The sequence below is a fragment of the Pinus tabuliformis genome, chromosome 6, assembly GCF_031772625.1.
Source record: "Pinus tabuliformis cultivar Carrire ecotype Pingquan chromosome 6, CPIR1, whole genome shotgun sequence".
In the NCBI taxonomy this organism is placed as follows: Eukaryota; Viridiplantae; Streptophyta; class Pinopsida; order Pinales; family Pinaceae; genus Pinus; species Pinus tabuliformis.
The window spans coordinates 380,740,692-380,752,910 of record NC_142292.1 but is presented as its reverse complement, the minus strand read 5'-3'; the positions used below and the strand labels follow the sequence as shown (position 1 = coordinate 380,752,910).

The 12,219-nt window shown below is 38.8% G+C and overlaps 1 protein-coding gene across 1 annotated transcript in view; it reads right to left on the bottom strand.

The window, feature by feature from the left end:
* Positions 1 to 12,219, bottom strand: part of ATG3 (autophagy 3 (APG3)) — a 151,715-nt gene that overhangs the window by 36,496 nt on the left and 103,000 nt on the right. The window contains exon 9 of the mRNA XM_089416693.1: positions 255 to 402. Coding sequence (XP_089272819.1) covers positions 306 to 402 — 97 coding nt within the window. The 3' untranslated portion in view covers positions 255 to 305. The remainder of the gene's footprint in view (positions 1 to 254; positions 403 to 12,219) is intronic.

Sequence of the window (12,219 nt, the reverse complement as noted above, 5' to 3'; positions counted from 1 at the left end):
TAGTTTCCAATTTAAAAAGGGTCTTCTTACAAGGGTACAGAATTTTGTACATGGATGCCAATAAAGAAGTCCTTAAAAGTGCCTGCTCTACTTGTTAGAATCTTTAGGTATGTGAATCCCTTTAATATCCAATCAGAATTGTTGGGAAGCTTTTCAAAATACATTTAAGATACCATTGAAGGAATGTTAAATAGTCCTTACTTTGTCATTTGCAATTTTAATTCTATCCAATTAGGAAATTTTCATGCACTTACAAGCAGGGAACCCCAAGCAACTCTCCAAATCCATCTCCACATTACTTCCAATCATTGTTGGGGGCTGCCCAAAGCAAAGTCCATAGTGTAATCATACTCAATTGTAGGAATAACTGATGCCAAGAATTTCAGGAAGAGAAATAGATACCTGCATAAAATTAAGAATAAATTCATAAAAAACATGGCATAAAGAGCTGACAAATAATAGATATCCAGAAAAGACATCTTATGTTAGAGATCTATTTCAATAATGATTATCTCTGAATATCAAAATATGAGCTTCACAAAGTGAAAGTTTGACTAAAGCAATGAAAGAAAAAGAAAAGAATTCAGCAAACATGGTAAAACAATGACTACAGTCAAACAGGAGTGTGGTCTAGAGGCAAGTTGTGTATTATGAATAAAATATAAATATATAAAATAATAATAAGAAATAGTTAATTAAAGAGTAATTAGTTAATCAAGAGTCATGTCCCTAAGGGCATGACCATTCACGAAAGGGTACCTGCCTAGGTATATAAAGCAGACCCTCATTTGTAACACAATCATCTCACTTGTATTCAAATATTCTTATATAATAAATTATCTGTCCCATTATAAACATTCTTATATACCAGATATTCTGAATATTTCGCTGCATATACGAACTTTGTTCATAACATTGGTATCAGAGCATTCCACTGAGTATATGAACTTTGTTTGTAACATTGTGAACTTTGAAGTGATCGAATGTGTCTTAATCCTGAGATCCAGGTTCAAAACACTCTGAGTTGGTGAAGCTGACGTCTGCTGCAAGTCCTGAGTGATTTTGAAGGCATAGAAAGGCCCCTTATAGCAAGGCCACTTTGCAGAAGGACAGCTGTAAGCAGTAAAAAAAAACACTACAGCACTAATAGAATAGTTTATACTATCCCTCCGAATGCTGTAAATTTATTACCAATGTCTGTCTTTTTGTTTCAAACATCTTGACAATGTCCACAATGAAATTGCCCATTATCTAGCTCATCATTTCAAACATACATGCCAAAGCATACTTACCATGATCTATTGTGCACATTATCACATGAGGTAACAATCAATTGAAAAACATTAAATATTATAATTTGATCATACTCCTCATCTCAGCCATTACTTCACTGCTTTCACTTATGATATACAAAACATCTTTCCATTGTCATCCATGCACCTCTACACAAAGAGTCTGTAATCTAATTTGTCAGAATTTCACTGATTGAGAAGCATTTTATTCTGTACACCAATACTAACCCCAAAAATATAGTATGTGCACCATCATTGTAACAGAGAGATGTAAGAATTACATGAAGATACTCTTCCTGTAAAAATTAAGAAGGCTAAAATATGGGCATGTGTCACGAGGGACAAAAAGTCTGAATCCTTCAAAACATATCTACATTTTACATGAATTGCCAGAACATTTCTGAATGCTGTCAATTCTCCCAGCTGTAGGCAGAAATTGTCCCCTTCAAAAGTTGTGCAACCTTGTTTCCAAAGTCAATTGCAGACAACTGTATTCTATCCATAGCTCTCTACCACAATCCCTCATCATCCAAGCATCACCTAAGTGGGTGTTTGGGTCCCACCCTAACTCACCTAGTTAGTGAAATAGGTTGTTAATGTATTGAAGGCCATCTTTATTAAATAAGACCCCACAATGTAGTAGTGTGTGAAATCAATAAATGAGTAGCTTCATTAAAGAAGATTTTCTAGTAGTGGTTGAGGCCTTATTAAGGGAAGTCCACTAGGTGGTTAGGGTTCTAGTCAATTAGAAACTATCTGTAGTAGTAGAAGCTATGTGATGGGTTGTCAAGTGAATATTATTGTATTTGGAGCTCTGATCATGTTGGAGGTTACATCCTTTAATAGGCAAGTGAACATTGCATTCAGTTATAAACATCAATATAGGTTCATTTACTGTTGTTATTTTCCAATTCTGACTATGATTATTTGCTTTCTGCAGCTATATTTCAGTCTACTGTGCTCTGAATATTCCGTTTCAGCCAACAAGGAACACCACAACTGGTATTAAAGCACTTTCTTGTGCCAACATGCTCTACAATTTTAGGAAAAAAAGATTAATCCTAGAGATGTGTTTTGACATCTTTAAATAACATGGAGATCTGTCATTCAATTGGTAAACCTATGGTTGATGAAGCATATACAAAGTAAATAAAAGACGAATCACTTGATTGGATGCCCCTTGTAACTTCCATTGGTACCCCTTCAAGTAGTACTGCATCAAGCAGCACCTATATACATATTTGTCTTTCACATACCTTTGGGCATATCAGAAGTCAATTGGCACACCTAAAAAGACCTTATATAATTATGTCAGTCATCATGTTGCTATAGTACTCCAAGAAAAACACAATCACTCTTGCATATCAGGAACCGAGTGGTACAGCTAAGGATATAGTTTATCCTCCTTGATGCCATCAAATATTCGACCAAGTACTGTGCTGAGAATTACAGCATGGATATGAACTTCTGCACATGTTCAGTGTGAACAAGTGTAATATTCCAAATGGAAAAATACCATAGATAACAGAAGGAATGAACTAGCTACAACTACTAAATTCAGAAATCCACAACCATACACATTTGAACATGAAAATATGGGAAAACACTTCGAGTCATTGTATTAGTTCTGATAAATAAGAGTACAATAAATGAGATCAGAGGAACATGGACTTGCTACTGCAAGCAATGGAAAGAATGTTAAGAAATTTACTGCATAACATAAATAATTACCGAGAGGAATAAATATAAAAATAACCAGCAACAACCATAAACACATAAACACAAATGTTTATCCGGGAAAACCCCAAATCCGAGGAAAAACCCAACCTAATAAGATCTCATTAGCATTGGCCAAAACCCTGGCCAATCCGACCAAGTGAGCCTTCACCGCTCACCTCCAGATCTTGCATTACAATGAAGTCCTTCCAGCCTTTTATAAGCTCCATTACATATAATACCACAAGCAGAATACTATGGGTGCACAATACCATGTGCCACAAAACCATCACTGTTTAACCTGGTCAACTTTGACTCTATCCTGAGTCAAGTTTACCTAACAATTCCCCCCTTAAACTTGACTTGGGGTTCCTTGACTAACTCCAGCCAAACCTGCTAAGTGAGACAATCCCGCTCACTCTAGCTCTTACCCCCCTCAAAGTTTTTACCGGGGTATTGTTAACCCGACATCCCCCCTATCACCTAGGTCTAACTCAGACTTTACCGGTGATCACCGAGGGTACACATGCCTTACCAAGTCTTACAGTAATATGCCCATTTACATGCAATAATTTTGACTTCATTAAATTTTTTTTTTTTATTGCTATTGCAATTCTGATCCATCATCTCTCATTGCTACTTCATTGATTTGCTCAAAAACTTCTATCGAACTGCTCCAACTGCGAGCCCTACGAGAACCTCGTAGATTCCAGCACTGGTGGCCTCACGTAGCAGAAAACGAACAATTTTCGAAGCCGCATGAACAATTTTCTTCTACTGACCTTCTTTAAATAGCCGCATGAATCTCGAACAATTCGTCAGCATGTTCCAAACCGGTAAATATCGCAAATGCACTGCGATCCCTGGCAGTTACGGCACTATCTTCTGCGCATTCTCCTCGAGGTTCTTCCGCGTACGATTGTTCCACCATTATTTTCAAACCCAGATTTGTAAAAAGGCTACATTGATCTCATCAGGCACTATAAACCCCTGGCATCAAAGAATCCCTTTGAAACCAATATCTGGCTCTAATTCCAGTTGTTAAGAAATTTACTGCATAACATAAATAATTACCGAGAGGAATAAATATAAAAATAACCAGCAACAACCATAAACACATAAACACAAATGTTTATCCGGGAAAACCCCAAATCTGAGGAAAAACCCAACCTAATAAGATCTTATTAGCATTGGCCAAAACCCTGGCCAATCCGACCAAGTGAGCCTTCACCGCTCACCTCCAAATCTTGCATTACAATGAAGTCCTTCCAGCCTTTTATAAGCTCCATTACATATAATACCACGGGCAGAATACTATGGGTGCACAATACCATGTGCCACAAAACCATCACTGTTTAACCTGGTCAACTTTGACTCTATCCTAAGTCAAGTTTACCTAACAAAGAACCCAGGTTGGAATTGTGATGCCCAAACGCTGGAATGACTCCACCAAAGAAAAAAGAAAAAAAAAAACTTTGCTTTATTGACACTGTTGTTGTAGGTGTACTGACATTTCGGCCCTCAAATCTGCTGGCTCTCGATGCCAGCTCCAACCAAACCCAGAAATTGATCATGGACCCAAGTGGTGGAAATGGTCCCAAGGTAAACTGCGCCCTCGTCCCAGAATTTATGATGTTGGTTGTTGAATGGAACTAGGAATTTTGTCCTCATAAGTGCTCCAAAAATTCTGTAAAATTAATCCTAGCCTCCTCTCACCAAACGCATTAAAACTCAGAAAGGGTTTGGGCTGAATCCAACATGCCCCAGTGACCCCCAAGAAATGCGTGTGGCTCCAACTCACTGGAAAAACACCCTGTAGAAAGAATCCTGCTGCAGGAAGCCAAATCAATTCATGGAAAATCTCTTCTAACCCGTGCAACCACTTCTCTAAATCTCTTTATCTCTCCTTGCGCAACTCCCACGAAATTTCCCTGCTCTCTATGGCTACGTAGTAGATATCCAGTGATCTTTGCGCAAACCCAAATTTTAGACAATTCGGCCCTCCAAAATACAACACTCTTAGCCCTACAAAATACCAAGAGGAAACTTGCCTTTCTAATGGATAAATTCCTGCAAAATCTCTAGCCCAATCTCCACTTCCTGCTAGCTCCTCTCAACCCATGAATTCCCTTTTTGCGCCCTAAGGAAAAACATGCCCAAGCTGATGAATGATTTGCAAATTAGCTCCTCAAACACCCGGAACAAACTCCCCCTTACTCTCCTAGGGTGACACTCGAAGTTCACCAAAGGTAGAGGTGGAATTCCCGCTTGGGAATCCCTTGTGCTAAACAGCACTGGTTGTCTTGGCTAAACAACTCAAGAGAACTTGTGTTCAGAAGTAAAGTTGACAAAAGATACAAATGAAGGCCTCTTCTCCTTATTTATAATTGTTGGCCTCCTTTTCTCCCTTGGTGGCCCCCACTCTTTCTCTCTCCTAATTCGCACCCCCTCCTCTCTCTCTCTCCTCCAAGAGTGCGAGTTCCCTTCTTGGGCCAAATTTCTCTCTCTTGTGGGCCCCACATTCCACTAGAGCTGCAATTTCCCTTTTTCCTCCTAAGTCCCAATGTCAGAATTGCCTCCTCTTCCAAAAATCGTCTCTAATGTGGAAAATCAAAATTGGGGATATTACAATCCTCCCCACCAAAAATTGATCACCACTATCACTACCAGTAATACTGGGTCCCAAATGTGCTACTGAGTCATCCCCAATCTTTTCACTGTCTGGTCACAAAGGAATCCCTTGATACCCAAATGCCAAGCCATCTTGATCATTGTGAAGCACCCCTTGCTCTACTCACTATTTAGCCAGGTATAGGTACCAGAAGCCCTTTGCATACTATCATTAAGTAGAGTATCATGATATTGTAGGACTTTGTCCAACTCCACATGAAGTTTCCCTACTGAGTAGTCCACCTCCTACACTCCAAGGGTAAACACCTGAAGATACAACTTGTAACGAACAAAGTTCTTATACTCAGAGGAATGCTCTAATACCATTGTAACAAAAAAACTTCATATACGCGACAATAATGTTCAAAATACTTCGAAGACAAAGACATCCATTGTAGGACAAGTAATTATATATTGAATATTATATAAAAGAATTGATATGAGGTATGATTACAATGAGGGTGAGGGCCTGCTTATGTACCCTAGGCAAGTACCTATTCACCAACGGTTATGTCCTTAGGGACATACCTTTTCATTAACTAGTTATTATTGTTTTACATTATTTGTATTATTTTATACATATTTTTATTCATACCATTGTCTTCCTCTTCAAAAAGCTTTGTCCTCAAAGCTTAATAATGAAAGAGCTAGATCTCTTTTCCCATTTCATATCTTCTTATCTCTGAACTTTCATGACGATATGATGCTCTGAGTGATAAACAAAATTATCGGACTGAGAATGGATCAGACAATCCTAGATTAGCCTTCTGTGGAATCTTTCGATCACTAGAATTTTGTAATGACTTGTTATCATAGCACTGGATTCTACGAAATTCAGTATTCCTTAGAACAAAAATATGTTGTTTCTAAACTGAATGGTTCAAATATATAGACTGACTTAGTTGTCTGCTCTTATGGTTCAGATGTCGATAAGGAGTTCTACTGGTTGGATTTCCCCTAATCATGTGTGGTAATTTCTTCATTTATTTCAGGTACTATTGTTGTTGAGTTGGCTATGGAATCATCACTTGGAATTTCCATTGTTTGAACTGCAACATCTAAATATGTTTTAACTTCTATTGGTTTCTCATCTTCTTGAGTTATGATATTGACTGGATCAGTATTTGTTCCTTTATCTTCAACTTACACTGTTACAGTTGGAGATTTCAATACTTCTTGAGCAAGTTGTTCTAACTTGTCATTTAGTGAATTTTTGTCACTTTTTAGTTTCTTTATTTGCGTAAGAGGGTTTTGGTTATGATTCCTTAGACGTAAAAGTTCATCATTTTTTGAATCGTTGACTTTGTCCTTAGTATCCTTCTCTTTATCTTTTATACTTTTGATTTGTTCTAATAACCTTTGATTCAGGTCTTTTAAGTGCAAATTTTCTTCTTCCTTTTTTCATAGATTCTTGTTGAATTTCTTCTCAAAACATTCATTTTCTTCTTCTATTTTTTTCTTGTATCTTTGGAATTCTTGACCTTCTCAAGTAATATTTTCTTATGGTCCATTAGACGCCAAATTTCTTTAATTAACTGCTCGAGGCTCAAAGGACAAGAGCATGATGTGTATACTATAGCAATGATTACCCCTTTTGAGGTAGGGTGGTTCATTGCCCTCCAGGGGTTGGGACAATCATGGGTTCTTGAATGATAGAGGAGGCTCATCTAGGGCCTATGGAACCAGGGTGATGGCCATGGATGGGGTAGAGCTCATGTGTCAGCTTTTGCCTACGTGCCAATTATTTTTGTCCCGGCCATCTTTTGCATTTTGTGGTACAATTTCCTGTTAAATGTGGCCATTTGTGCTTTTCACTTTTTCTTTTAATTGCTTCAAACTTTAGGTCATCATTCTAGGCCTGACCCAAGGTGAGGGCAAGGAGGTAGGGAGGTTAGCCCTATGTGGACCCAGAATGGGAATGTGGACCCGAGTGGGAGAAAAGATGAATGGGGGTATAGTGAGTGGAAAGGGAGTAATATATGGAGATAGAGAAGCGGGACCACGCACCCAAAATCGGGGTTTCCCAAGTAGTACCACCCTAGAATCAAATGGCCAGTAAAGGAGATCCCACAGGACAAAGATCCAAGGGGACAGGAGCACAAACTAAGCCTACTCTTTCCGCCAAATACCCCCATCAATCCATACCCAGAAGTACCCATGATAAATAAACTCAATATTTAATTACCAAATGATACGATCAATACAGGTGGGTGAGGGACCTCATGGTTGGCTCAGGTCGCAGAAAAATGGCACATCGAGCTAATAGGAGGCATCAAGGGGTTGCTAGCTGTCGATTGAGCCTCATCATGGAGAAGAGATTCTCCTGGGGATATCACCCACAAGGTGGTGGGTAACAAGCCAAAAATCTTATGAGGTGGCACCCACGCTCCACTAAAGCCGCAATTTTTCCCTCCAGCTCTAATGTTCGAGTGTGTCTTAAGCCAAAAATCAAATATGGGTCCTCTAAACCCATCTTTCCTAAGTGCATCTGTGTAATGAAGCAAAAATGAGAAAAATTGATATTTCACTTAGCAAAATGCTAAGTGGGAATATCACATAATAGGACAGTACATTGATACAAAATCTCTAATGGAAAATACATGATAAAGGAGTCATATTTCTCAGTTTAACATCCCATAGTAGACATCACAACAATCTCACCAGCATAAGCAAGCATGATCTTGAAGAGTCATCATCCAATATAGCACTTCATTCAACCATCACAAAATGTCAAAGAAAGTAGAACAACTATACCATAAGATAAGATCATTCCTTATTCCTTCAACAACCAATGCTCCACCCTCTTCCAACAAAAGAATAATATTCATGACAAAAACACCAGATCTATTCTTGGGGTGTATAAACAAATGATTTTTATCTAATTATATGAGCAAGTCAAAGAAATAACATAACAAGAGTCGCCATGCCACATGTACAAATCTCCATCAATGATGAGCCCCAAAGTCGAAAATATCCCTCCATGCATGTGAAAAAGAGCTCCATTGTTCCACTTTCTCCCTCTCTAAAGAAGTCGATCCATGGGAATATATAAAATACCTCAGGCAATCCTCCCCAAACCAAATTATGTGTGGAAGGGACATTCATGAAATGGATCAAACCCTCAAAATAAGCAAAGGCAAGTGCCAAGTGGAAATCAAAAGCTATAATAGAATATAACTAGTCGACCTCCACAAATTGATGAATAACACAAACTCCAACTCAACTAAGTCCTCCAAAAATATGCCAACTAGTGCATGAGAGGAGGAATCAGCATATAAACACGTGCTCAAATCAGGTACAAGTGAATATAAGTGTCAGAGAAGGATTGATCCTACCCTCGAGCAAAAAATAGTAATAAAATGTCTCATGTGTGCAAGAGAGCATTGCTCCATGCAATCATTATCTCAATTATATGATAAAACATTACATTAGTGAAAATGTGCCTTAATGACTAGGGCACTAGTGCTAAAGGTCTCCATCCAATATTATCACGTGGAAGGACTCATTAAATCATCCTAATCACCATCAACATGTGTGCACAAGGAGATTACCTTCTAAAACCATCGTACCAATGAAAACCAAGTAGAATAAAGAGTAGATACATCTCAAATAGCCCAAGATGCTCATACATGAGAGCATATATCCACATCATAGTAGTGACACCCAATATGCATGTAATCATATCAAAGTGATGATGTCAATCAAATAATGTAAGCGAAGAATGTGTCATATACCCTCCTAACCATTAAAACCCATAATCATCACCACCAAGCTAAATCCATTGGAACATGGCATCAACACATAGGGGCATGCAACAATCATTTTGCACTAGACACCATTCTCTAAACACAACAACACCCACCACTGAGCAGTGTTCATTATAGGGGGGGATCACTAAAATATACACATACTTGGGGGGTCAATTCAAGGTCACTAGATTTAACAAAAGACCCAATTCCCAATCCTAACTTATCAATGGGTATGCACCTCTTTCCATGTTTAAGCACTAATGTTTCAATCTACACTTTCTAGACATTCCAACTAAGACGTATATTTTTGACACCATCAAAATATTTTTCTGATATGGCACTCAATTTTGGGGGCCTAGTCTAAAACTCAAATGATGATTCCATGTTGACTTTTAAAGTGCGATAGATATTAGCACAATATTTTTGAAAAATCGATAATTACTTCTAATTATGTCGATCTTCTTTTAATTTTTCCATTATATAATTAAATAATTATACTTCAAAAATTCAACCATACAAGAATAGTAGAATAGTAGAGATCATAATGCACAAAGTGAGCACAAGATTTACCCTGGGAAAACCCACTATGGGATAAAAACCCAGCAACTCTTTTCAATAGAGAAATTCTGCAATTCAACAAGAGACGCACCTAGACCTCTAGCCAACAACTAGATGTAACTGGCGTCCAGCAAATCTATGGTCAAACCTAGTCTCCTCCTTCCAAGTCAAGCCTTCCAATCTGATCTAGCACTCTGCGTTCTAATCTGCCCTAGGACGAATTCTAGCCTCCTTATTATGCCCAGAGACCGAGAAATTTTGGCCCCTACAATTGCCCTAAATTTAGGTCCCCTGCAAGAGAATTGCCCAGAAAATATGTGAACCAAGAGAGAGAGAGAGAGAGAGAGAAAGAGATGAAATATGTCCTTTTCATCTTCTTTATTCTTCTTGTCCTTCGCTTGGATGCCCAGAAGATTCTAGATGAGAGAGATCAAATTGATACCTTGTGGAGGAGGTCGAATGTCTCTATATACTGTTCTGTTGGGTTGGATGGTTGTGTCCTTTGTTGGGCCGACTTGACAATCTTGGAGCCAAAAATTACAATTTCAAAAATTTGTATTTCTTTATTTTAAAAGTTCAAATGGGACTTGACTCAAAATATATTTTTCTTTTGATTCTAGCATTTAAAATATGCTTTACAATAATCAATATAAATATGTGCTTGACAACAAGCCAATGCACTCTAGTAGGCTCGATCATAAACTAGCTCAAATAGTTAACTGCAAAACATGTGTTTGGCCGCATGTTCATCAAATACATTAACAACCCTATTAAATGTTGATAAAGTGAAGGATCTACTCGCTCTGATCTGGATGTATCCACCTTCCTCTAGTTTGTGACTAGAGGTGTGGTCATGCGCTGCAATCCTGCATGTGAAACCTCCCCAAAATCTTCAGGGCGTACTTTCCCTGTCATAAGAAGATCTCGTCATCCCCCTACCAAACCTCAAACTCAATGAAATAGTGCATCACCCACATAACCTTCATCTCAAACTCACCTGCAATATCTCTCTTGCACTCCTGGATGTGTTTATCTACGCCTGTCAAATCATATCGTCCATGTATAACACAAGAATAGCGACTCACCTCCAACTGTTGAAGTTTCTAAGTCTACTTAGTTAGAAACCCTCCATGCACTTTATCTGATTTATTCCTACCTACTTGTTTCGTTACTTAACAAGTTATTTACAATGTAAATACTTAAAATAAACACTAGTGGATGCTCAACATATTACAGATCAACAACTGAAGGAAACAGAAACAATCACACCATATGACACCATTATTTTTGGACCAATGTCCCCGAAAAAACCCAATGTGGGAAAACAGGTATAGCTATCTGAGGGTTTTCTTATTAAGCAATATCAGAGTACAATCTGGGTGCCGAAACTGGCCTACCCAATAGAGAATTTCCTTGGCAGTAATACCTCTCAGTTTTTGACAGATTTCCGATCTGAAAACCCGGGTAATCCTTCCGGCAGCTCCTCAGCTACAATCTGCCCCAGAGACCCTAGCGTCTGCCCTTTCTGGACTACGTCAGCCGCTCTGCCCAGCGTTGGCCCTGTGTCACCCTGAATGGGTCTGCGTCAGCCTTAGGAGGCCTTGTGTCAGCCTTCTGGGCCTCTGCGTCAACCTTAGGAGGCCCTGTGTCAGTCTTCTGGCCCTCTGCGTCAACAACGCTGGCCTCTCTGAGGCTCTGCATAGCTCCCAACTACCTCTGCGTGGCCTTGCGTGAGCCCTGGCGGCTACTGTGTCACTCTCTCTGGCTCCTGGGCTACACTCCCTGCACTATCTCTGCCTCTCTGTCTCTCTGTACTCATTGCCCCTCAGCTACAACTCTAATCACTGATTCTATCTCTCTTAGCAAACCCCGCTCTAGAGAATAGAATGACTGATCACTCTGGTGTATCTCTAACTAACCCTCAAGCCTCCTCTTATACTTTTTTTGTTGAGTCTTCAACCGCCGAGATTACATCTCTAATCAACGGCTAAGATTAGATTTGGCTTGATCCATGTCATTTAAAACCTTCTAACCTTGTTTTATATTAATACCCAATAATATTTTTATTTTCCTAAGTTTAGACTTAGGAACCCATTAAAAATATTAATTATTTTAATATCTCCTTAACCGAGCAAAATTTCACCAAACCATTTCTGGGTCTTGGAGATCTCATGTGCCCCAACCTCTCCACCAAATTGTGGCTAGAGCACATCTGATGCTACCACAAATCAACA